This window comes from Parasteatoda tepidariorum, chromosome 3 (assembly GCF_043381705.1).
Source record: "Parasteatoda tepidariorum isolate YZ-2023 chromosome 3, CAS_Ptep_4.0, whole genome shotgun sequence".
Taxonomy (NCBI): domain Eukaryota; kingdom Metazoa; phylum Arthropoda; class Arachnida; order Araneae; family Theridiidae; genus Parasteatoda; species Parasteatoda tepidariorum.
In genome coordinates this window covers 16,494,863-16,520,987 of record NC_092206.1, presented here as the reverse complement: position 1 = coordinate 16,520,987, position 26,125 = coordinate 16,494,863, and the positions used below count along the sequence as shown (strand labels likewise).

The 26,125-nt window shown below is 29.5% G+C and overlaps 1 protein-coding gene across 13 annotated transcripts in view; it reads left to right on the top strand.

Annotated features, from left to right (window-relative positions):
• The window catches only part of LOC107456799 (collagen XV/XVIII-type protein multiplexin), a 233,474-nt gene that overhangs the window by 169,592 nt on the left and 37,757 nt on the right, over positions 1–26,125 (top strand). For 3 of the 13 annotated variants that reach the window (XM_071178380.1, XM_043048652.2, XM_043048648.2), the window contains exons 8-11: positions 11,787–11,868; positions 20,626–20,682; positions 24,231–24,292; positions 25,605–25,724. In XM_071178380.1, coding sequence (XP_071034481.1) covers positions 11,787–11,868; positions 20,626–20,682; positions 24,231–24,292; positions 25,605–25,724 — 321 coding nt within the window. The remainder of the gene's footprint in view (positions 1–11,786; positions 11,869–20,625; positions 20,683–24,230; positions 24,293–25,604; positions 25,725–26,125) is intronic. The other 10 variants (XM_071178385.1, XM_071178384.1, XM_071178382.1 and 7 more) reach the window with 5 other exon arrangements.

Sequence of the window (26,125 nt, the reverse complement as noted above, 5' to 3'; positions counted from 1 at the left end):
TGGGTAATAACAAACTGTGACTTGCCAAAGATTAAGATAAAATATTCAATTATGATGAATGTACTACCTTAGCAATAACATGATCTACCTTTCCTTATTAATATTCAATCAAGGCGAATTTACCTTAACACATTATTTTCGTAAACGAAGCAAAATTATTCCTCTGTAGTGTGTAATTTTTACTGGCAAACGTGCAGTTACTTAAGAGTGCAAGTTTAGGAAGTTTTATAAACAGCTGTTGTTAGCAAAATTGCGATAATTGAAAAAAAAAGTATCCTTTCCTCGTAAAGGATTTGAATTTAGTTTTTTAGTTTTCAAATTTATTTTTAAAGTACATTATTCTGAAACCTGTTAATATTAATTTCACTTCGATCAGCCTAGTAATATTAATTTCACTTTTTGCATTTTTCGCTATATCGTGGAAATTTTTTAAGGGCATCGAAACTTAGTAACTCATATGTATAAAATTTATTTATCTAAATGTAAAAAAAAATAAAAACTAATTTCTAATAATTTATTGTTTTTCATTATTTTATAATGATCAAAACATTTTTGAAATGTAAGGTATGCAATTTTTATACTATATTGACAAAATACAAAATTCAGAAAAAATACAAAATTTAGAAAAAAAATCGAATGATTTTTGAAAAATAAGAGATTAAAAAACGTTGTTTTTTTCTCAAAAATTTATTTTTTAGAAATCAATTTTTTTGTAGTCATTTACAATAACAGCCTAAAATAATGTAAAATTTTGCAAATTCCTAAAAATTACGTTACTATTAAAAAAAATTTTGACCCGGAAGTAAAATAATAAATAATTATTGAAATGTAATTCTTTAAATGGAATTATATTTGAATAAATGAATTTTACAATTGCGCACAAAAAAAAAATTCCGAGTTGTGACAAAATACCCAAAAAATGAAATTATTAACGGGCACAAACTTACTGCAATCCTGACTAAACTATTGTGACCATATTTTTAAGATTTTACCCATATTTTGAGTGTGATCGTTAAATCTGTCGCGGCGGAAAATCCTCTCGTTGGTTGTGATGTAGAAAATTGCAGAGAAGGGGGTACCAGCTCAGTTGCTGTCTGCGTCATCTGACCAGGGTCAAAATTACTATGCATTCTTACCATGGCCTTTAAAAGATAGAGGCTTGAAAATGAGGCTATGTGCTTCATCGCGATTGGATGATGAGGATGATGCAGCATTATGTAACCTAACTCATAGTTCCACCCTCATATGAAATGTTTGGATTTTTGAAAAAAATCTTACTTTTTTTTAAAGTTTTAGAGCTTAACAAATTCAAGTTTCTAAATTGTAGAGTTTTAGGAACTATTTATGAAAACTCCAAACGGTTGTAATTTCCTGAACAAAAATGCCGCACCATAATGCCTCATGACATCAGCATCAGTCCTAAAGAAATATCAAAATAGATTATCGTGTAAAAGTTTAACTAATTCAAGTTTCTAAATTCTGATTTTTTTGTAATCCTAGCTAGTTTCTTTATGGGAAAGTTTCAAACATTTTTTAATTCCTAAGCTAAAATGTGAAATACTCTAATACCTCATGACATAAACAATCCTGAAGAAGAAATCTATAAATAGATTATTATTTGTTTAATTTAAAGTTTTTTTGTAAGACTAACCGCTAAGAAACAACAATTCATAAGAAAGTATCTAGTTAGCTGAATTTTTCCCGCAATGATTCATTTTATTTACGGTCTCATAATTATTGTGTCTGGGAATCTCGTCAACAATGATTTCTCTGCATTATTTTCCACTATTATACTTTTCTTTTCTTTTTCTTTAAAAAGAAAAAAAAAAGACCGACGCATTGTTTCACAAATAAAAAAAAGGTTTTTTGGAGAATGACAAACATTATTTTAGGAAATTAGTCAGAGGCCACCAGCCTGTAAGTTATTTTGTGCGACTCGTTTTCTTGATGCATGCTCCATATTTTTTTTTCCTTCGATCAATATAATTATATAAATTGAGTACTTTATGTCTAATAAAGAATGCTAAATATAATTACTTTTAAAACTCAGAGTGGTCCAAAATTACTGTGAAACTATATAGCTAATTTGTACAGTGCTAAAAAAAGTGATCATCCTGATGACTTGGGATTTAATTATCGAATTGTCACTTACTGGGTCTAAATCTTAATGTTCAATTTTAAATTACGAAATCAGACACAAAAACATGCAATTCAGGCTAGACAGCGGTTGAAAGTTTGTGCCCAATGATTTAGCCATCATCAAAAGTTTCAATGAAATTTAACATCGTAAAGTAGTGGTTATTTTATTTTTTTGGTTTTTTCGACTTGCAGATGTATTATTTAAGGAATAACACACAGAAAAAAACAGTAAAAAAGGATTCTTTTTTAATGAATATTGTAACAATTGTGATAAAGTTACCTTGATATATTTTTTTATTATGCATATTTATCTTCATTTTATCATACTACAAATACAAAATAAGAATTAGATAACGCAAATTATTATATTATGTAATTATCATATTACAAATAAAATGCAAAAAAAGAATTGTGAAAGAATGACATAAAATAAGTTACATTTTCGTTTATATAATTATCATATTACAAATACAAAAAAAGAATTTTTTAAAAATTACATAAAATAAGTTACATTTTCGTTTATAACTCAAAATCAGACAACCCAACTGAAAAAATCCCTACACGCAACGAGAACTATATTTATTGTAAGCACTGTATCAAAATTTGAAATTAATCAGTTGAAAATTTTGCTAGTTAGAGATACAGCAAATAAGAAATTCAACAATTGAGAAATGCAACAATTGAGAGATCCAACAAGAGAGAAAAACTAGGTTTGGAGTAAATTGCGTTTAAAGTTTTATGATCAATAACCCATATAAATAAATAAAATTTTGCAACTAACTATAATGTAACATTATAAGGTCTATAAGGTAATTCTTCTCCACCATTTTTAGTAGCCTTAAGTACTAGTCTAGCCATTTTTCTTGTCACTCAACCCTCATGTGACACCTCATGTTTTTAGACTAGCTGCCGAAATTCTTCGGTCATCTTCATTTTTCGCATACTATTTGGCTGCGAAACCTAAATTTATTTCTAATTTTTCAAAAATTATCAATAACCCTTTGCAACCCTCATTAAAAATTATTACAGCTAAGTTTAGTTGCAATTTTTAACTATTTAAAATGAAAGTATCTTTAATTCTTTTACTGACATATTTTTAACAAATACTTTCAATAAAATGGTTAAAATGCTAGTATTTTACTAAAATGTCTTGATAAAAGTGAGCGAATCCATTAATCAACTGAGCACGCAAGATTACTTGTTCAAAATTGTCACAGTGTGTCTTGCGCCGCACTCGACATATTATGCTGTGACTTTTAAATTTTAACTAAAATCAATTCATATTTTGGTACAAAAATCTTAAAATGTTAGGCTATCGAATATTACATAACTATTTCATTTTTGGAAAATGTTAATGTGTTGTTTCCGCCTTTTATACAATGTGTTCAATCCTAAAAAAAATAGCGAACTACCTGAATAACTTTTAATTGTATTTTTATTTCAATAATTTTGATTTAATTTTTGGATTCTCACTTAACTATGTCTAAATTTTAATCGTTCGCGGACCTAACCTTAAATATACTTATTAATTAGAACACTCAAAAATCGCTCGAAAGAGGTAGAAAGTTAGTGCTTAATATATTCAGTGCCTAAAAGTTCGTGCCTAATAATTTAGTCATCATCAATAACATATTCAATGAAATTTCACATCATAAAGTTGTAGTTATTTTATTTTGTTTATTTGTTTTTTGTTTGCAGATGTATTTAAATTAAAGCATTCATGGATTTTATGGAATTCGCATAATATTAGATTTATAAATACGTATTCATACAGTTAAGAGATTTAAAAGTTAAGTAATTTTTCAGTTGCTGAAGTTAGTTACAGTAAGTTCAGTTGGCTGCAGAATCTAAAACACAGTGACATTTTAATTTTTAAAAAAAAAATGAATTCCAATATTTTGAAATGTTATTTAATTTTTTTTAACTGTTCATAAATGATGGGAGGAGAGGGGTTCTCGAAATTGTAAAGTGCTTAACTATTGAGAAAGGGTAATATTCCCCAATTTGATTAAAACTAAAATATTTAAAATCAGTATATTAACTAACTATATAAGTTTAATTTTTTTCTTATATTTTACTTCAAAATATGCTTCTTGTCATAATTATTCTTATTTTCACAAATACCATTAAAAAATATAGTTAAATTTTAAAAATGAAATTTGACACGTAATCTATGCTTTCGATTGTCTAAGGTCTATTCTATGTGATCTATTTGTTTTGTTTCCGAACTGTGAAGCTGTAAAAAAATTCTGAATCAAATTACTATAAAAAGTACCGGCATTCTCGGTGCCGGTACTTTTTCCTAAAATATATAACGGAACAAAAATTTTGATTTACCGTAATTTTCCCCTTAAAATCACTGAATCGCTCTAATTAAATAAATATTACTGTAAAAATTGCGGTATAATATTATACGGAAAATATAGATTTTACGGTAAAATGTATTTTATGAAAGATGCACCCAAAGGTGCCGGTACTTTATACCGTGATTTGATCTGGAATTTTTCACTTATTTGCAGTTATTTAGATCTGAAAGAAATAATTATTCATCATTGAAATTTCGTTTATTTGCAAAATCAATTATTGATAAGTTTTTAAATATGAATGAAAAAAAAATTTAACTACTTTTTTTGGATTTTATATTTTAGTGCAAGTGTAATTCCCATAATCTAACAAATTTTTTTGGTCATACTGGATTTTTTATAGTTGAAAAATAACAAAATATATTTCTGCCTGTAATTAGGGTGTCAGAAAAAATATGTGAAAGGGTTTCATCTACATCAAAGGGTTAAATTTAATTTTTATGTAAAGATATGTGAACATCCTTTTATGGTATACCGAATTTCCAACAAAATATTCTTAATTTCTCCCCCTTTTTCTGATGTAGAACGTTTTACTTTAACATATGCTCGATGTTTTTAGCATTCTACTATGCCTTAAAACTTATTTATTTAATTCATTTAAAAATCACGCCATTTTTCATAAAATACTTTCTAATATCCAAATATTAAGCTGTTAAAAGATTTAATAACACATTAATATAGCAGTTATAGATTTAAAGTGTTAGTGTCCTTAATCATCCATAGGGTGGCTGGGGCTTTCGTCCCTTAGGGCCCTTGTTCTGGACACCAGTTCTTGCTCAATCTTCAGATGTATGTAATAAATATAGTTATAACACAAATTTAAATTCTAATTAAGTTATATTTAGAACTTTTAAATTCGCCATTCTTTTGTGCTGGATTGTAGGTTTTAATATCTTTTAATTGAATCATAAATTATTCGAAATGAACTTGGTCGAACACTTGGTCACTAGAAGGTTATTTAAAAATATGTTAGTGAGAAAAACGCATTAAAAGTTCGTTTATGAATGTCAGTGACCAACTCGTAACTGTATAAAGAATGAAAGTTTTTTCTTTAAATTCAAAATTATAGTCTTTAAATGTCATAATTTCAAATTATAAAATTAAACTAATTGTAACTTTGAAGACTTTCCAATGCGTATGAACTACAGACTTCATTTTTGATTCGTAAATAAAAAGAACATATGAAAATATCGTTCAAGGAATGAAATTCACGTTATTCACAACTCGAAATATATTTCTTAAAATCTCTCTGAACCCACAATTCCAGAATCAACTCACCAAAAATCTCTATACACAATAAACTTAATGAAAAAGAAAGGATTCAAAAAATTATTAAAACAGCAGCAGTTGCCATAGCAACGCACGCGATGACAACGAGTGCGCACCGTTTGCTCTTGAACAGAGTACTACAATTTTTAACCTCAGTTTTAAAAGTTGATAGTTGAAGAGCTTCGGGCAATCTTATGCCGAACCACATTTTCAAATTGTTTATTAAAGCATTTTTTTCTTTTTTTAATTAAAAAAAATTCCACAGTTTGTATTTAGAGAATTAAATGTTTCGGTGTATTATGCTGCCATCTAGAGGAAATTTCTTAAATCATTATGTACCTATTTGGAAACAATGCTGAGGAAGTTTTCTCTTACAAAAAAAAATAATAATCCTTAGTAATATAAATTGGTAAATTATTCTCTCTTTATTTTACTCTTATATATTTGTATTACCTTCTTTAATTTCAATGTTTAAGGAAAAAAAGAATTTCTGATATTTATTTTGTGTCTTTTAAGGTAAATGATGATGACCGAGGAGTTTCCCCTCTTCCTTCACCTGACCTAGCCGAGGAAGGTAACTTATATCCTCATAGAACTTGTATGTTCAATTTTTCTTATGTTCAATTTTCTGTTTGTTTTTTTTATGTTTCATTTTTGTCCCTTAGTCATTATTCTAAACCATTCTTCTTTTTTAATAACAGTGAAAATTAATAAAATTTAACTATGCCATAAATGAAAGTCATACCATAACAAAAACAAATCTTTTAGAAGGTAGAGTAGATATATCACTTAATATGATTTTAGCATCAATTATTTTATTTAATAACTGATAAAAATTAATTACACCAATCACGCTCGGTTCACCAATTTAGAATTGATTATTTATTTTAATAACTAATAAAAATAAATAATAAATAACAAATAACATTTGAAAGAAATCATTTAATAATTGATGAAATTACATTTAGTTCATGAAAGTTGCATTTAGTTCAAGTTAGTTTAGTAAGAAATGCAGAAAGAAATTCGATGCATCACCACGCACAATATGATATCGAGTACATCTGCTGTAAGCTGCCGGAGAGAGAATATTTATATCACCTACATCACGGCAAGTGAAAGTTGTTCATTTCATATGACGGGAGCTAGGGCTCGACCTCCGCATGATTTTACTATAATATCTCCAGTTTAAAATATAACAGAAATGGTATTGAACATGTTCTTCCTCTGAGATCTTCAGCTTGAAATACATCAATAATTTAATTTAACGCGTCCTTTCTCTAAGATCTACAACACAAAATACACCGAGAACGTCACTTAACATTTGTTTCTCTTAGATTTCCATCACAAAATACACTCAGAGCGTTACTTAACATGTTTTTTCTTTGTAAATTTAGCTTAAAATATATCGGAAATGTCACTTAACATATTCGTCATCTTAAAATCTTAAGATAAGTAAAACCTTTAGTTCTTCTGGAATTAAAAAAAGTTATAGACTTTAAAAGTAATTGATAAGTTATTAAGAGTAATGTTACAAGATAGAAACAATTGCCGATGTTTCTTTTAAAATGCTATATGCTCTTAGCGTTTGTTGAAGAGATGCAAGATGGTGACATAGAGGTTTAATAATTGCTCATAAAAATTTATGAAAATATTATCAAATCAGATGAAAACCATATACATATTTGTTTAAAAAATACTTCGCGTTGCGTGTAGGTAGTTAAAACTGCAATATTTTCATAAAAAAAATAGCAATTATAATAAAAATATTTAAACTCTTGCTTTTACNCTTGATCATTCGATTTTAAATTACAAAATCAGACACAAAAACATACTGTACAGGCTAGAGATCGGTCAAAAGTTTGCACCTAGTATATTCAGTGGTTAAAAGCTCCTGTCAACTGATTTAGTCATCTTTAATTTCAATGAAATTTACATCATAAAGTACTGGTTAGTTTATTTTTTTAGTTTTTTTTCGACTTGCAGATTTATTATTTATTTAAGAGGGAAAACACAGAAAATAGAACATTAGGTATCTAAAATTGCGTAACTATTTCATTTTTGGAAAATGTTAATATGTTGTTTCCATCTTTTTCACAATGTGTGCAATACTAAAATAATAGATAACAACCTGAATAACTTTCGATTTAATGATCGGATCTCACTTAACTATGTCTAAATTTTAATCGTTCAATGACTGAACCTTAAATATACTTGCCGGATTACCCATTAGGCCAGACTAGGCCATGGCCTGGGGCCCCCAATGATTAGAGGTCCCTTAAAATGGATTTTTTGAAAATAAATTTTAAAAAAATTTAAAAGAACAGTGATTTTAAAAAAAAATCAATTTCAAATATATATTCAAATTTTTTCAAAATGTTATGATTATTTTTTAGTTCTAATTTGAGAAAATTAAGTAAAATTTAATTTATTAATATTTATTTTTATTTTAAATATGCTTTCTTAAATGAAAAGATGTATAAATACTTTTATATCTGAATAAATAAAAAATATACGAGAGAAAAAATTTAATCTAAGGGCCCCAAGAATTTGAATGGCCTAGGGCCCCGCGTACGCTTAATCCGTGCTTGGATGATACTTTAGATGATACTTTAATAAGATGGTACTTTAATTTTAAGATGATACTTTAAGCCACGAAATCAGACAAAAAAACGCTCGAAAGCGATTGTTCGAAATGTTTGTGCTTAATATACAGTGCCTAAATTTCGTGCCTAATAGTCATTGTTTACGACGATTTAAGAGTCGATTGTAAATTTAACGATTATTTTTATACAGGACGTTCACCATAGAATGCCCTTAACAAAAAACGATACATTTTCAGTTGATATCCATGTTTTTTATTATAGGACGCTCATTATAGAGCATGCTCATCAAAGAACGAACTAAATAATTATAAAACAAAACATTAAGAAACGCTCGCCAGAGGCCGGGATTGCCTGGTGGGTAGAGCGCTGGGCCCATGTCCGAGAGTCCGTGGGTTCGAACCCCGCCGGCCGAAGACTCCCAGTGTAGTAAAGTTACTGATGCACGTTAAATCTGTCGAGACGCAAAAATTCTCCATGTTCCCATAACAAATCAATACCTCTGGGGGTACTGGATTGGAGATCGATCGTTCTCTGATTCAGGTCAAAATTACGGGGTTGTATGTATAGGTCCGCCCTATAAACGGGTGTGACGTATGGTGCGGCAGAAGTCGAATTCTTGGCATAGATCGCGTCACTGGAAAACAAGAACAATCGCACCCCCTCTGCCTAAACAGGCATGCGTCAACAAGAAGAAGAAACGCTCTCTAAATTGACGAACTATCTTTACACGGCGACAACAACAAATTTAGACTTATACATTTAACAGTCTTCAATAATATTCAATGAAATTTCACATCATGAAGTTGTGGTTATTTTATTCATTTATTTTATTTATTTATTTTTTGCTTGCTGATGTATTTAAATTAAAACATTCATGGATTTACTGGGATTTGTATAGCACTAGATTTATAAATACGTATTCATACAGTTTGCAAATTTAGAAGTTATATAATTTTTCAGTTACTGAAGTTAGTTACAGTGAGTTCAGTTAGTTGCAGAATCTAAGGCACCCTGACATTTTAATTTTTAAAAAAACTGAATTGCAATACTTTAAAATATAATTTCAATTTTTCTGGGACCGTTCATAGTCACATTTGAAAGAGAGGGGTTCTCGAAATTGTGATAGTGTATAACTACTGAGAAAGGGTAATATTCCCCAATTTGATTAAAACTAAAATATTTAAAATCAGCATATTAACTAACTATATATGTTTAATTTTTTTCTTATGCTTCTTATCTTTATTATTCTTATTTTCACAAATACCTTTAAAAAATATAATTAAATTTTAAAAATAAAATTTGAAATGTGATCTATGTGTTTGATTGTCCATGGTCTATGTGTTCTATTTGTTTTGTTTCCAAACTGCTAAGCTGTAAAAAATTCTGGATCAAATTACGGTAAAAAGTACCGGTTTTCTCGGTGCTGGTACTTTTTTCCTTAAAATTCATTTTTCCCAAAATCTATAACGGAACAAAAATTCTGATTTACCGTAATTTTCAATTTAATATCACTGAATTACTCTAATTAAATAAATATTACTGTAAAAATTGCAGTATAATATTATACGAAAAATATAGATTTTACGGTAAAATGAATTTTACAAAAGATGCACCCAAAGGTGCCGGTACTTCATACCGTAATTTGATCCGGAATTTTTCACTTATTTGCAGTTGTTTAGATCTGAAAGAAATAATTATTCATCATTGAACTTTTGTTAGTTTGCAAAACCAATTATTGATAAATTTTTAAATACGACTGGAAAAAAAATTTAATTACTTTTTTTGGATTTTATATTTTAGTGCAAATGTAATTCCGATAATCTAACAAATTTTTTTTAGAATACTAGATTTTTTTGTAATGAAAAAATAACAAAATATATTTCTACTTGTAATTAGAGTGTAATAGAATCAGAAAAAAATATGTAAAAGGGTTTCATCTACATCAATGGGTTAAATTTAATTTTTATGTAAAGATATGCGAACATCCTTTTATGGTATACCAAATTTCCAACAAAATATTCCTAATTTCTCCCCCTTTTTTCTGATGTAGAACGTTTTACTTTTACATGTGCTCTATGTTTTTAGCATTCTACTATGCCTTAAAGTTTATTTATTAAATTCATTTAAAAATCACGCCATTTTTCATAAAATACTTTCCAATATCCAAATATTAAGCTGTTAAAAAATTCAATAACACATTAATGTAGCACTTGTAGATTTAAAGCGTTAGCGTCCTTAATCATCCATTGGGTGGCTGGGGCTTTCGTCCCTTAGGGCCCTTGTTCTGGACACCAGTTCTTGCTCAATCTTCAGATGTATGTAATAAATATAGTTATAACACAAATTTAAATTCTAATTAGGTTATTTTTAGAATTTTTGAATTCGCCATTCTTTTGCGTTGGATTGTAGGTTTTAATATATTTTAATTGAATCATAAATTATTCGAAATGAAAAACTACTGGACACCCATATATTTTTCAATTTGATACAGAATAAACTTTATCTTCATTTTTATGGTTCTAACCTAAAAAAATAACCCTAAAAAATTTTTTTTAACATTTTTTTCCTCTGAACTATTTCTAAAAGCGTTTAATGACACTTGGTCACTAGAATGTTATTTAAAAATATGCTTGTGGGAAAAACGCATTTAAAGTTCGTTTATGAATGTCAGTGACCAACTCATAAATAAAGAATGAGGTTTTTTTTAAATTCAAAATTATAGTCCTTAAATGTCATAATTTCAAATTATAAAATTAAACTAATTGCAACTTTGAAGACTTTCCAATGCGTATGAACTGTAGACTACATTTTTGATTTGTAAATAAACAGAACATATGAAAATATCAACCAAGTGATGAAATTTTCGTTGTTCACAACTCGAATATATTTCTTAAAATCTTTTTGAACCCACAATTCGAGAAACAACACACCAAAAATCTCTATACACAATAAACTTAATGAAAAAAAAAGGATTCTAAAAATTATTAAAACAGCAGCGGTCAACGCACGCAATCACTGTTTGCTCTTGAACAGAGTATTATAACTTTTCTCCTCAATTTTTAAATAATTGAAGAGCTTCGGGCAATCTTATGCCAAACCACATTTTCAAATTGTTTATTAAAGCATTTTTTTCTTTTTTTAATTAAAAAAAATTCCACAGTTTGTATTTAAAGAATAAAATGTTTCGGTGTATTATGCTGCCATCTAGAGGAAATTTCTTAAATCATTATGCACCTATTTGGAAACAATGCTGAGGAAGTTTTCTCTTACAAAAAAAAAAAAATAATCCTTAGTAATATAAATTGGTAAATTATTCTCTCTTTATTTTACTCTTATATATTTGTATTACCTATTTTTATTTTAATGTTTAATGTAGAAAATAATTTCTGATATTTGTTTTGTATCTTTTAAGGTAAATGATGATGATCGAGGAGTTTCCCCTCTTCCTTCACCTGACCTAGCCGAGGAAGGTAACTTATATCCTCATAGAACTTGTATGTTCAATTTTTCTTATGTTCAATTTTCTGTTTGCTTTTTTTTATGTTTCATTTTTGTCACTTAGTCATTATTCTAAACCCTTATTCTTCTTTAATAACAATGAAAATTAATAAAATTTAACTATGCCATAAATGAAAGTCATACCATAACAAAAACAAATCTTTTAGAAGGTAGAATAGATATATGCTGCTTATTTACAAACTACTATATCCCTTAATATGATTTTAGCATCAGTTATTTTATTTAATAACTGATAAAAATTAATTATACCAATCACGCCCGATTCACCAATTTAGAATTGATTATTTATTTTAATAATTAATAAAAATAAATAGCAAATAACATTTGAAAGAAATCATTTAATAATTGATGAAATTACATTTAGTTCATGAAAGTTACATTTAGTTCAAGTTAGTTTAGTAAGAAATGCAGAAAGAAATTCGATGCATCATCACGCACAATATGATATCGAGTACATCTGCTGTAAGCTGCCGGAGAGAGAATATTTATATCACCTACATCACGGCAAGTGAAAGTTGTTCATTTCATATGACGGGAGCTAGGGCTCGACCTCCGCATGATTTTACTATAATATCTCCAGTTTAAAATATAACAGAAATGGTATTGAACATGTTCTTCCTCTGAGATCTTCAGCTTGAAATACATCAATAATTTAATTTAACGTGTCCTTTCTCTAAGATCTACAACACAAAATACACCGAGAACGTCACTTAACATTTGTTTCTCTTAGATTTCCATCACAAAATACACTCAGATCGTTACTTAACATGTTTTTTCTTTGTAAATTTAGCTTAAAATATATCGGAAATGTCACTTAACATATTCGTCATCTTAAAATCTTAAGATAAGTAAAACCTTTAGTTCTTCTGGAATTAAAAAAAGTTATAGACTTTAAAAGTAATTGATAAGTTATTAAGAGTAATGTTACATGATAGAAACAATTGCCGATGTCTCTTTTAAAATGCCATATGCTCTTAGCGTTTGTTGAAGAGATGCAAGATGGTGACATAGAGGTTTAATAATTGCTCATAAAAATTTATGAAAATATTATCAAATCAGATGAAAGCCTTATACATATTTGTTTAAAAAAAACTTCGCATTGCGTGTAGGTAGTTAAAACTGCAATATTTTCATTAAAAAAATAGCAATAATTATGAAAATATTTAAACTCTTGTTTTTACAAGCTAAGCTCCGATTACAATTTTTTTTTTAATTATTATTATTTCCAATGAGCTGCACAATCGAACTTGCCGTTGAGCAGACCTAGTGCGTTCTCCAGAGATGGTATCCACTCTTTCAGGACCACCACAATGGGTGAGATACCGTTGGTCATGTTAATTTGAACGTCTAGTTCTGCCGCACTAGATGGCAGCACCGAGACTCTATTTGGATGCTAAGTGCCCTAGAAATTTAGTTTTGCCGGAAATGCCAAGAGCCAATAAGGTACTCCAGGGATCTTTTACATGCCGCATAACCATACGACATGGCCGCTGAGGATTTTCTGTTCCGATTACTAAATTTATTACAGAATAATTATTTTAAAAATAGTGACATTTGTAGATTTATATTATTAAAATAGCTAATTTTATGACAAATGTAATGATTTGAAAATCAAAAATTCGCAGATTGGTTACCAATTAACAAGCGCCACTTGATTTCAATAACGTAAGAAATATATAATTATAATTTTAATTATTTTCAGAATGCTTTATTTGAAAACATATATTTAAAAAAAATTAATTTTTAATATGAAACAATTTCTAAGTTGATTTCGCAATATTTTGTACAGGTAAGTTTAAATAATATTCAAAACAATTTATCATAATACATTAATGTCAATTAATACATTGTATTAATGTTAACTCTGTTATATTGAATCATGATCACGTACTAAACAGTTCCTACTCCAGTTAATTTAATAAATTAAGAATTCAAAACCAAATGTAGGAAAATGTTGATATTTTTTACAAAATATAAAGGTGATAAAATTTCTGCGAATATATTTTTAGATGTATAAAACATTAAAATTGTGCAAAACTAACCCACTTTTTTCCCTTATTTCAGCTATTTTATTGAATGTGTATCACGCAATTTAATAATTTTTTTAATAATTAATCTCAGGTTAAAATATTAACTTTAAAAAATTGATGATATTCAGTTAATTTTATTATAGAATTAAAAATAAAAAACAAAAATATCGCTGGAATAATGAAATTCTCTTTTATTCACAACTCAAGAAGTATTCAGGGATTTCACTGGTTCCATATCTCAAAAATAAACTCACGAACTTAATGCATAACAAAATTAAAAATGAAAAAAGAATTCTAAAGAAATTAGTAGCAGTCGTCATAGCAACGCATGCGCACTGTTTACTATTACTCTTGCTTGATTATAACAGTTGAAAAGTGCGGAAGCCATGAAATCCAAACCAAGACCATTTTGCCAATGGCTAAAAATTATAACAAAAAGAACATAAATTATTTAAATTTATTTCGACGTATGGAACGATGAAAAAATGAAGTGCGTATGATTCGTTTTACGAGTAACTTCTATCGTATCTTCTTATTAATAAAAATTCATTTAAATTATTGTTTTTAAAGTTTTTATTCAAAACCTCATTATTTATGCATATCTAATTAGCACATCAAACTATTTATTAATAATGAATACATTGAGGTGTCAGTAATAGCCTCTAAAGTTTATCATTTTCGCAATCAAAAATAAATTATTTGACTAGTTAAACACTTCATAATAAAGGTCTTTCCTTCTTCAAACTATTATGTAACTTGATCTCAAGGACGTTAATTAGACGTGACGGACGTCAAATAGATGTCCTTGAGAACTGAACTAACGGTATTAGCTATTAACTATTAAAATCTTTATAGTGAGTGCTATTTCTAAGATAAAAGGCATGAAAAAGAATGATTTTATTATTGGAAACATGTTTCGAAAACTCGTGTCAGATTTCGACGATAATTTGTAAACTGTCAATTTTAAATATATTTTCCTAGTTTTCTTTCTACGTCAAATGTCTATGGTCTACGTCAAAGAATAAGTAAGATACTTTGTAATAGACCTAAATTATATTATTTAACTTCGAAAGTTAGTCATACCACAAAGCAAAGCGTACGGTTTATATCAATTCAAGGATAGCCTTTTTTTATACATTGTACAAAAGGGTTTCTCAAAATTGTGCAAAAATGTGTCAAAATAGTCTTAAAACAAATAGAGTCGAATTCGAAAACCCCGTGTGGTCATTATTAGGTAAAGTGACCTGCTCAACATTGAAACAGCTCTGAAAATCCGTCTTCATTTGCAAATAAATATAGCTGAAAAGTGTTGATTACCGATCTAAAAACTTATTATTATTTAATTGAAATAAATTTGGAATGAAGGCAAGAGCAATAAACTTTTATTTAATTAGGTTTTCTTTTCGAATATTTGATCGTTACAAACTAATAAAGTTTGAATTTTGTAAATTTGACGTCAACATGCTCAATAATGAGTATTTAGGTGTAGTGGTAGATACACTACAGTACTCCCCCACCGGACTTATATCTGTAATAGAATTCAATGAACGGCTACCACCAGTTGATTCATTGCTGTTTTGTGAGAAGCCGGAAGAGCTGTATTAGGATCACCTTACTTTTTGAGAGCTGATCGTGAGAGTTGTATTAAGTTCATGATCGTAGTCGCTCCTGTGTTGTCTTTAGCAATCGAGTACATACGCTGTGTGTGAGAGAGGCTGAGAAGCAAAAGCGTAAGGAGACCAATGTCGCAGTCACAAGTCAACTACCCAATGTCCATCAAAGTAGGAGTGTTCAAATCGTAGTGGGCGTTCCTACCAAGGTAGGCGTGTTCACATCACGTCCGGGTCACCAATGTGGGTATTAAGTAGTTTTCGACCATGTCAACCTTCATCTATGAAAAGGTACCCCACCACAGAATAGAGTTAACATGTCTTATATACTAGTGAATTGGAATTGTATTTTTGTAGTGGTAGATACACTACAATAGGTTTTCAAATTTGACTATATTTGTTTCGAAACTGATTTTCGAAACTCAATTTTGAGTAACCGATTTTACAGCGTGTTTATTCATTGAAACTTATGTTTTCAATAAATATTTTTTTAAAGTTTTCTCTCTCTAATTTGTTCTGTAGTTATAATCCCGGTAACAGAAACCCTCCAGCTCTGCAGAGAATACAGCAGATTATGTTATTACACTCATTTTAAAAACACATCTGTAAATTTTTCGAACTAAAATTTAGAGGCTGCATTGCGAAGATACCGCGACGAGTAAATAATAAAGTTTTTTTTTTGTTGTTGTTCCTTAGTTTAACTGTATAGCGATTTATTCTTTTCTATTTAATATCGTTGCATAAAATCAAACTAGTTAAATTTAAAGTCATTTAAAAATAATTAAAAATAAAGTTTTTATGTATAGACCTTTCATAAGTTTTGCTGCCTTTTAAATGAAGCTGAGTAAACGCGAGTTCCACCTTTGCCTTACAGCGGATAAGACTGTTACCTTAGTTTTCATGCAAATCTATCTATCTATAGGTCTATCTATCTAGATAGATATAGCAAAAAAGAATTTTCGAGAACACAAAGCTTCCTATTTTGAAGCCTTTATTGAAAATTTCAAGTAAACGGACTTTCACGAGGAAAAAATAAATTCATGACATGAATTGATGAAGTAATCAATGAAAAGCTTAACTTAGAAATATAAAGTGCCTAATTTGGCTACTTTGTAAGACGATTGAATTTTGAAAGCCGTAGCATTTTGCTTCAGTAGCTTTTGTAATTACCTAAATTCATAGGCAATAGTTTCTTCCTTTTCTTAGTATATATGAAGAGCAAAAAAAAGAAATAACATATCGAGAAGACAGCTGTCAACATTTTTTGAATGTGTCATCACCAGTTGAAGGACGAGTGTTCATGTTCTACTTGACAACCATCCAATTTTGATTGCCTTTCCTGTCAAGGATTGCACGGCGTCAGATTCGGGTGGGATTATATGTTGGATAACCAGTAATATATCAATGCCATGCGATTATAAATGATAGAGAAATCAAATAGCCCGTAAAGATTTTCTTTTCAAGGAGATACATATATTTTTTAGAAACCTATGTGGCCGTAAAAACCTCAGATTTTGGAATTTGTTGGAAGTGTGAATCTCTAAGGTATATCGCTAACGAATAATAAAGAAATCAATAATAATTAAAAAAATACTTGAGAAATCAAATAGCGTGTTAAGAATTATTTCAGGGAGATAAAAATATTTTTTTGGAAACCCAGCCCGAAAAACCCCTGATTTTGGAATTTGTTGGAAGTGTAAATCTCTAAGGTATATCGCTAAGGATATAAAGAATAATAAAGAAATCAATAATAATTAAAAATACTTGAGAAATTAAATATCCTGTTGAGATTCTTTTCGGGGAGATATAAATATTTTTTAGAAACCCAGTCAGAAAAACCGCAGATATTGGAATTTGTTGGAAGTGTGAATCGCTGAGGTATATAGCTAAGGATATAAAGAATAATAAAGATATCAATAATAATTAAAAATACTTGAGAAATCAATTACTCTGTTGAGATTTTTTTCGGGGAGATATAAATATTTTTAGAAACCCAGTCAGAAAAACCGCTGATTTTGGAATTTGTTGCAAGTGTGAATAGCTAAGGTATATCGCTAAGGATATAAAGAAATCAATAATAATTAAAAAATACTTGAGAAATCAAATAGCTTGTTAAGTTTTTTTTCAGGAAGATATAAATATTTTTTTTAAACCCTGCCAGAATAACCGCTGATTTTGGAATTTGTTGAAAGCTTTGTGTGAATTGTTAATATATGCAGCAAAGTGAAAACAATGTACCGTCATTAACTATGGAAGATATAATGATAGAAAACAACTACTAATTGTAAATGAGAGAGATATAAAATAGCCCGTTAAGAATATAATAGCCCGTTTATTTTCAGATACATATGTGTATTTTGGAAGTCTAATTGGCTAGAATAACTCCATATTTCGGAATTCGTTAGAAGTTCCTTGTGAATTGCTATGCAACATAGTGAAAACAATGTTGCCTTCATTAAGTATAGATGATATAATGAAAGAGAAATCAATAATAATATTAATGATATAGAAATCAATAATTATAAATGATAGAGAAATCTACAGTAATTATAAATGATAAAGACATCAAATAGACACTGACGTTTTATTTTAAGGGAAATATACATTTGAAACCTATATAAACAGAATAACCACAGATTTGGAATTTGTTGGAAGTTTCGTGTGACTTGCTAAGACATGCAAATTAGAAAAATATCTTTTTATCCTCATTAGGTGTAGAGGATATTGGATCTCTTATAGTAACAGATAGGTTTTTTTCATACCTGTCTGTACAAGTCTGATGCGGCTGTGAATTTGCAGGTTTTTTAATGAACTCCCTTAAATACATATTTTTAGAAACCTTGCCAAAAATGAAGAAAAAAATATGCACATTAGGGTTCGCAATTTAATAATTAGGAGAAACAAAAACTCTGCAGAAATCTGACATCACAATCCCAGAAAGCTGGTGTACAGAACACCAAAACCTTTTTTATTGCAGATTAAAAATTGAGGGTGAATTCTAATAAACGTCTTTCAACTTCTCATAATTTCTAACAGCAATCATAATTAATATATGATTTTTATTAATTATGTTGTAAAATTTAGTAAATTTATAATAGCAAAAAAAAGTTCAAATATTGCCTTGTCAAGTAAAATCCCAATGACTCTAACAAAAATTATATAGGGAGTTCTAATTTTCAAAAAGTTTAAAATTGTCCTTTTATGTCAAATCTTTGCCAGATTGTAGCTTTTACAAAAAATTGTATAGGTAATTGTAATGTACTGGAAAAATTAAAAATTATCGAAAATTTTTCTGATTCATTAACTTTGTCTTTTTAGTAATCATGAATATTCACTGTATCAATAAATAATCGCTTATAATTTGCTTACATTATTAAACACATAATTAAAAGGTTAAATTAAAAAACATGTTTGAATTACTAATTAAAATAATCAATCAAAACTTATCTTTGATAGAATACAGTTATTCATTTTATTTTCTCTTGTAGAAATGTATTCAATAAATTATACATCAAATTTGTGAACAAATTAATTCAGGACTCCCATAATTTATAACATCGTGATTCTTTTACACACTCTGAGCTATAAATTATAATTAATGATGTTTGATAAATCTATTAAATGTGAGACTCCTTATCTTGAAAAAGAATTTGACACTATCAGTGATTGCGATCTATTTGAAATATTCATATTAATTGTCTTGCGGGTAAAAATGTGTGAGAACTTGCACGAAATATCAGGCATTATGCATTATATATTAAATGGTTTAGGTGTTTAGTGCATAAGTCTATAATCTTAAATAAAAAATTATGCGCTTAATGGGACACATTTAAATATCTCAGACAAATGAGTATCAAAAAGAACGCATGAATTCGTCTTTGTGATAAAAATATGAGATAAGAATCAATGAAAAAATGTTACAAATGTAACTTGGAACAATGGTTATTTTTTAAGTAAGGGTCGTTTGAATTTAAAGCCAAACGAAAGAAAATTTTTAATGTAAGAAGAATTTCTCCTTTTTTCAAAATAATTGCCAAGTTTGCTTAAACGCTTATCATAGAGCATTCGCCTTCCAATGATGCGAACCGGGTTCGAATCCCAGTCGATACGAATTCCGCATCCGGCTTGCACCGACCACAGCGCTGACGTGAAATATCCTCAGTGGTAGACGGATCATGGGTTAGAGTCCTCTTGCCGTTAGGCTAATCGTGGAAGGTTCTCGTGGTCTTCCTCTCCATGTAACGCAAATGCTGGTTAGCTCCATCAAAAAAGTCCTCCACGAAGGCATATTTCTCCCTATACTCGATCCAGGAGTTCCCTTGTCTTCTTGATTGGGTTCAAAATTACAAGGCTACGGAGTTGAACATTAGCAGTCGTAAGCCCATAAAATTGGATCGACTGTTCAACTACGGTTATATATAAAAAAAAATTTTTTAAAAAAATTAAAAAAACCCTTATCATACCTTACAACTAGATATAGAACATAAAAAATTCATTTTACTTACATCGTTTTTCTTAAAAACCACAGATTCAATCCATGATGTACTTTTTTATAATTGTATATAACTCATATATATGGATCATACGTTTTTATAATTATATATGACTTTAAACTCAATACAATGGTTTCTCTATTTATTTTTCCAACTTTATTTCAACAATCTATCAAAGACTGAGCAAACAGAATTTTTTTTTCAATAAGTGCTTTAAAATCAAATTGAAAAGACCTAAATCAATAATTACTCCTCAATTTCATTCACCTTTGTCAATACGCAATCATACTCACCACAAAGTGTGGGTTGTTGTAAGGTCACATCCAAAGACAATGGTTTCCGTATGTTGTTTTTTGTTACATCTTCGCAGGTATTTCTCAAAAAACATAACCAAAAAATTGAAAGAAGTGAAGAAAAAAAGGTGAAATAATTAAAAAAAAGTTATATTCTTATGAGTTTTTAACGCCCACCACCCGCTGCTTGACAAGCAAGAGAAGACTCACTCTTTTATTTTGTTGCAGTTTTTCTCTTAAGTTCGCTTCTTTTATGTTGTAGTATTTCTTTTGTGGCAAACTGTTTCATTTGATTTGCTTTTTTAGGTCCACCCCCATTGATTACGCCTCCGCCACCCGGTCCAGGGCATATAGGCGTCGAAAGTAAGTCGAGGTGGTGGACAATTTTTTGTTTGCTTTATTTTTTAGCTTGCTAGAAATTTTAAATTTAATTTTATATTATTTATTATATTGTTTTATTGCATATTGAGGCTTTTATATCCGTATCGGTTCTTTTGGTTGCTTGTGTTTTTAGGTTCTATTGCACGAACGGTTTTTAAAATGTTAAACTTTCAATTCTGCATTTAAGGTATGATGTACAGTGAGTAAAGTTGAACATCTTTAATAACTTTTGATATAATAGTCGGATTTTTCACGTGCTAGGAAGCAAACTTAATTGTTTGAGGTCTTAATAATAAATATGCCAATTAATTAGTGCAAAAGATATCTTGAATTACGAAATCAGACGCAAAAACTTATTTTCTCCGAATAAAGTTGTGCTGTATTTTTCGATAGATTTGGATTCTTGACCCTCAAAATATAAGGGTTGCCGTAATCTGGGAAATATGGTCCCAATAGTTTGATCAGGAAAGTGATATAGAAAGTTCGGACCCCTTAATTTTAATTTTACGTTTTGAGTTTTTCCCCATATATCGAAAAATTTTTAAGCGTATTGAAACATTTTTGCACACAATTATAAAGTTAGTTTATTTAAAAATAATTCTAAGCAAAAACAATTGCATTATAATTTACTGTTCTTCAATTATTAAATTAATAATGATCGAAAAATTTATGAACTGTAAGGTATACAATTTTTCACTTAATTTTGAAGAATGTAATTTAAATAGCAACAATGAAAATTTGAAAAAAAATCTAATTTTTAATTTAACTTTGATTTCTCAGCCATCATTCGACCAATTTCGATCAACTTGTATTTGACCATGCGAAATTAAATTATTTAAAATGATGTAAAAAATTAGATACTTTTTTTACTATAGATATGTACTATAAGATATATACGAATTTAAAGATCTATTAGATGATTTTTTATTATACTTTACACAAAAAATTTTCGACTATTAATAAATGAAATAAGAAAAAATAAGTATTTGCTAAAAGTTATTTATTTTCATAGAATTATCTTTGGAAAAATGAATTTTATAATTGCTTGCAAAAATCTTTAAATTCGTTAAAAAAGTTCTCGAGATATGACGAAATACACAAAAAGTAAAATTAACATTAAAGGGTTTCAATCTTTCGACCGTTCTCCTAAACAAACTATTAGGACCGTATTTTCCACAATCGGCTATCTCCTATATACGGAGGATCATGAATCCGAAAATGTCAAAAGAAAAAAGATATGTTATTTCAAGGAAAGTACCTTTTTGTGTCTAATCTCGTAACTTAAAATATCGTCTTCACTAATTAATTAACATATTTGAGGTTAGGTCCTCGATCCATTAAGAATGTGTCCTAATGCGTGAAAAATCCATCATTAGTTTAAAATTTATTCAGGGTGTTCCTTTATTTATTTAAAAAGTTAACACCCTGAAGTTTTATCCCATACATTTAGAACACTATACTCAAATGTGCATAATGTAAGTTAAGAAAGATGACTTTTCGAAAATTTTTTAAAGATGTTTTTCTTTAGCAAATTTCCGAATTTAAATAAACCTGAAGAATTAATAAAACGCTGAAAACATTTCTTGGAAGAGTTTCTCCGCCAACAATTTCCCTTTTTTACGAACTATTTTCCTGGTCATGTTGAAATAACAATAGCATCCAATTCTAAGCAAAAAATGTTCTTTCTATTTTCTTAGCACCAACCAACAACTACATCGCATCGATTAAATTTTTATTTCCTTTATCTATATCTTTAAATTATTTGCACGTACTGGTAGACAAAATTATTTTAAATCAAATTTCTGAACGACAAAAAAAATTAAAGCATTAACTCTCTGACTCGTTAAAATGTAATATAAAAAAAATTTCGAGCCAGGAAGAATTGAAAGAGTTGGCATCTATGGATTGTTGAACCGCTGATCAATATTAGAGGTGATCGTGTGTTGTATGCGATAGCACCTCATACCATCACAGCAGTTGCAGAAGCAGTGTGCTGCTATACAATATGTGTTGACCACGGGGCCTCCACACTCGTACACGATGGTCACCACTGCCCAAATTGAATCTAGATTCATCAGTGAAGACAACCTGGTTCTATTCTGTTGCTGTCTAATCGAAAACGATACCACTCCACGCGTAGATAAAGGTAAGTGTCATTCCTGTCTACGCTGTACAGCGGCACACCATTTCTACAACTGGTGGGATGATATGGAGTATCATACAGCTCACGATCACCCTTAATATTGATCCACTGCGCCGTGACAACCCAGAGATGCGTTAGTGACATCCTTCATTCACATGTGTTATCATTCATGGCATTGCTTCCAGGAGACATTTTTCAAAGTTTGGTGACGGAGCCGTGATGGCTCGGAGGATAGAGCATTCGCCTTCCAATGAGGTGAACCGGGTTCGAATCCCAGCAATGGCTGGTCGATACAAAATCCGCTTCCGGCTTGCATTGACCACAGTGCGGAGGTAAAATATCCCCAGTGGTAGATGGATCTTGGGTTAGAGTCCCCTTGCTGTCCGACTGACCATGGGAGGTTTCCTTTCTTTTTCTCTCCAAGTGAAGCAAATGGGGTTTAGTTTCATCAAAAAACCCTCCTCGAAGGCAAAATTCTCCTTATACTTGATCTAGGAGTTCAAAATTACAAAGCAATGGAGTTGAACATTAGTAGTCGTAAACCCAATATTGGGTCGGCTGTTCAACAGCGGTTTCAAAAGAAAAAAAGTTTGGTCACACAAAGGAAGGATGTCACAGGAATGCCTCTGCTGAATTATCAACCTTCCCTGGCCTGCTCGTCGATTCCCAGATTTGTCATTGAACGAGCATATTTGACACCACATGGGACGGCAAGTTGAACAGTCGATTTAGCTGCGTTTTTATAGCAAATGCTGCAGGTCTTTATAACGAACATATTTGCCTCAATGCGCGACCGTATCGCGCTAGAGGTGGCCCAAAAGGTTACTGAAACTTCCATTCATTTCCATTTTCTTTTGCAGTCTATTATCATTTCGCTTTGATTTTTTAAACACTTATTTCAACGCCACACTTACGAACGTAAAATTTCGTTCAACACTTTCTAGGTGCGCTAATTGTTTCGACAATGAGTGCAATAAAGAAATATAGATGTATAGAATAAAAATCAGAAATAATCTTTCCATTGCATTTGAAGAACGAACAGAGTGGGAATGTCATTTTTTTTCCCTTACAGAACTTCCGTCAACTCATCATCAACTCATCCTACATTTGACATATGTGTGTCGGAAGTTACATAGCTTGTAATTAATAAATATGGTACAAATGACATCTTTTTTGGCTGCTTGTCCTTAAATCTGAATGAATTCAATTTTTATTTTCCAAAAAAACAAAGACAATTTATATTTTGTTTTTTACAAAACGAAAACTGGAGAAAAATCTTAACTCCGGTTTTCTGCGTTTATGATTATTTTGTTTCCATAATAAGTAAGAAAGATGCTAAATAAAGTATTATCTTATTAAATAATATTACTTATTTTTTATGACTAAGAAGTTTCTGGAGCAAAAGGACAAAAAGGTCAATCAGGCAGGCATGGGCTACCAGGAAAAAAGGTAAAGATGAATTGTTAAATAATACGAAGTACAGTAAAACCCCGATTATCCAACGCTCGATCATGCGACACTTCAGTTATCCGTCACCTCTTCCCATACACATTAAAAGTGTTGGGATCATTATATAAAAAGAAATTCACTTCTTAAATAACTTTGTATAAAATTACTCGTCATTAAAGTTTATATTTAAAAAATTGACTTCAAAAAGTCTTCCGATTATCCAACTATTTCGATTTTTCGACATTATCCTCATCCGGATAATCAAGGTTTTATTGTATTGTAAAATTACAGTATTGTAAAATTACATTTTCCAATAATTCTAAAAAAAATTACGTAGTATTCAAAGTTTCCTAACAAAATTTAACTCAATTTCAACTCATTTTAAGGAGCTATTTTAGTTAATTGGTTAATTTTATCAACTTGAAATTATTGTTCCATATTCTGGAATAGTTAACTGAGATCTTTAGCTTAAGTACGAAATAGAGAACTGGTTATAATTTTCTTATTTAGAATCTTAAACTCTCTTCATCGGAAAAAATTTCGGTATTGATTTCAAAATTACTTAAATTTTTTAAAAAAAGTCACGTAAGTATTGAAGTGAGGTTGGAATTTGGTTTTATGTTGGTTATAGAGTGATAAAAATTTATAAGATCGCAAAAAACCGTGCTTTAGTAAGATTTGAACGACTCCAAGATAAAAAAAAAAATGACGTTACTTTATGAGAACGCTCTTTAAAAAAAATGATAATAGAAATTCAAACATACAAAATAAGTTTCATAAAAAATCGTTTAGAAGTTTTTTTTTCTCTACTATATTCGTTGAACTGCAGTTGATAAAATTTCTGCGTTCCTATTTAACTATTTTTCTCCAACTTATAGTTTCAATAATTTATGTCTTCGCAATCAAGGAGACATTGACAAAAATTTGAATAAATATTATTTCATAAATAAAAGTACTAACTGTGTAAAGAAAAAATCGGCTAGATTTGCGAGTGACATTTGAAGTACCTAATTAAGTACCCAAAAAATTTAGTCAACCACTAATTAAAGCAATTTTAAAGCTGTTTTCATTTTAAAGCTGCTTACGAGAGCAACGTACTCTCTCGTATGCAAACCAACGGGAAAAATTTCATCTTAACTTTTTGATTAGTAATACAAAATAAAAAAAACAAAAATTTAAAATGGCTTAGACTTTCGTGAGGGTTGTCTAAATTCGTGACTATTGACTAATACTGAAAACAAGACATAAACTTTACTTCATTAACTTGATTTAATAACTCATTCCGTTTTCTTCTTTTTACCGCTTACCTCAGGGTGAAACAGGTCTTATAACGAAAGATGAGTTACTAAAGCTGCAACCAAAATTAAAAGGAGAGAAAGGTGATCCTGGACCACCTGGATTACAAGGACCCGTAGGACCTCCGGGAGAAAAGGCAAGTCCTTAATAATCTTTTTATGCAAATAACCTCATCATCTTTTTTCTGAATTAATTATGTCTTCTGTGTAAGAATGGATGGATGTGATAATGAAGTGTCTATTCTGTAAGAATGGAAGAAAAAAAACTTGTTAATAAATTGGTGAGTAAAGAAATATATTAATGTAACGCTTCCTTCCCGCGTCACAAGAGGTAATCAATTTTAATTTTTCCTGTTCACTAACTTTTGGCACGTTGTATTTTGTGCTTTTTAAAATGCTCCAATTCTACCACTGACTGGCGGGTGATACGTGATTGTGTACGCATTCGAATTTCACTACCATGACCATGTCATTTTGAATGTTTCCAAATGTCTATCTGGTGGGTTGGGTAATAAATTTAAATTTTGCTGGGTACTGA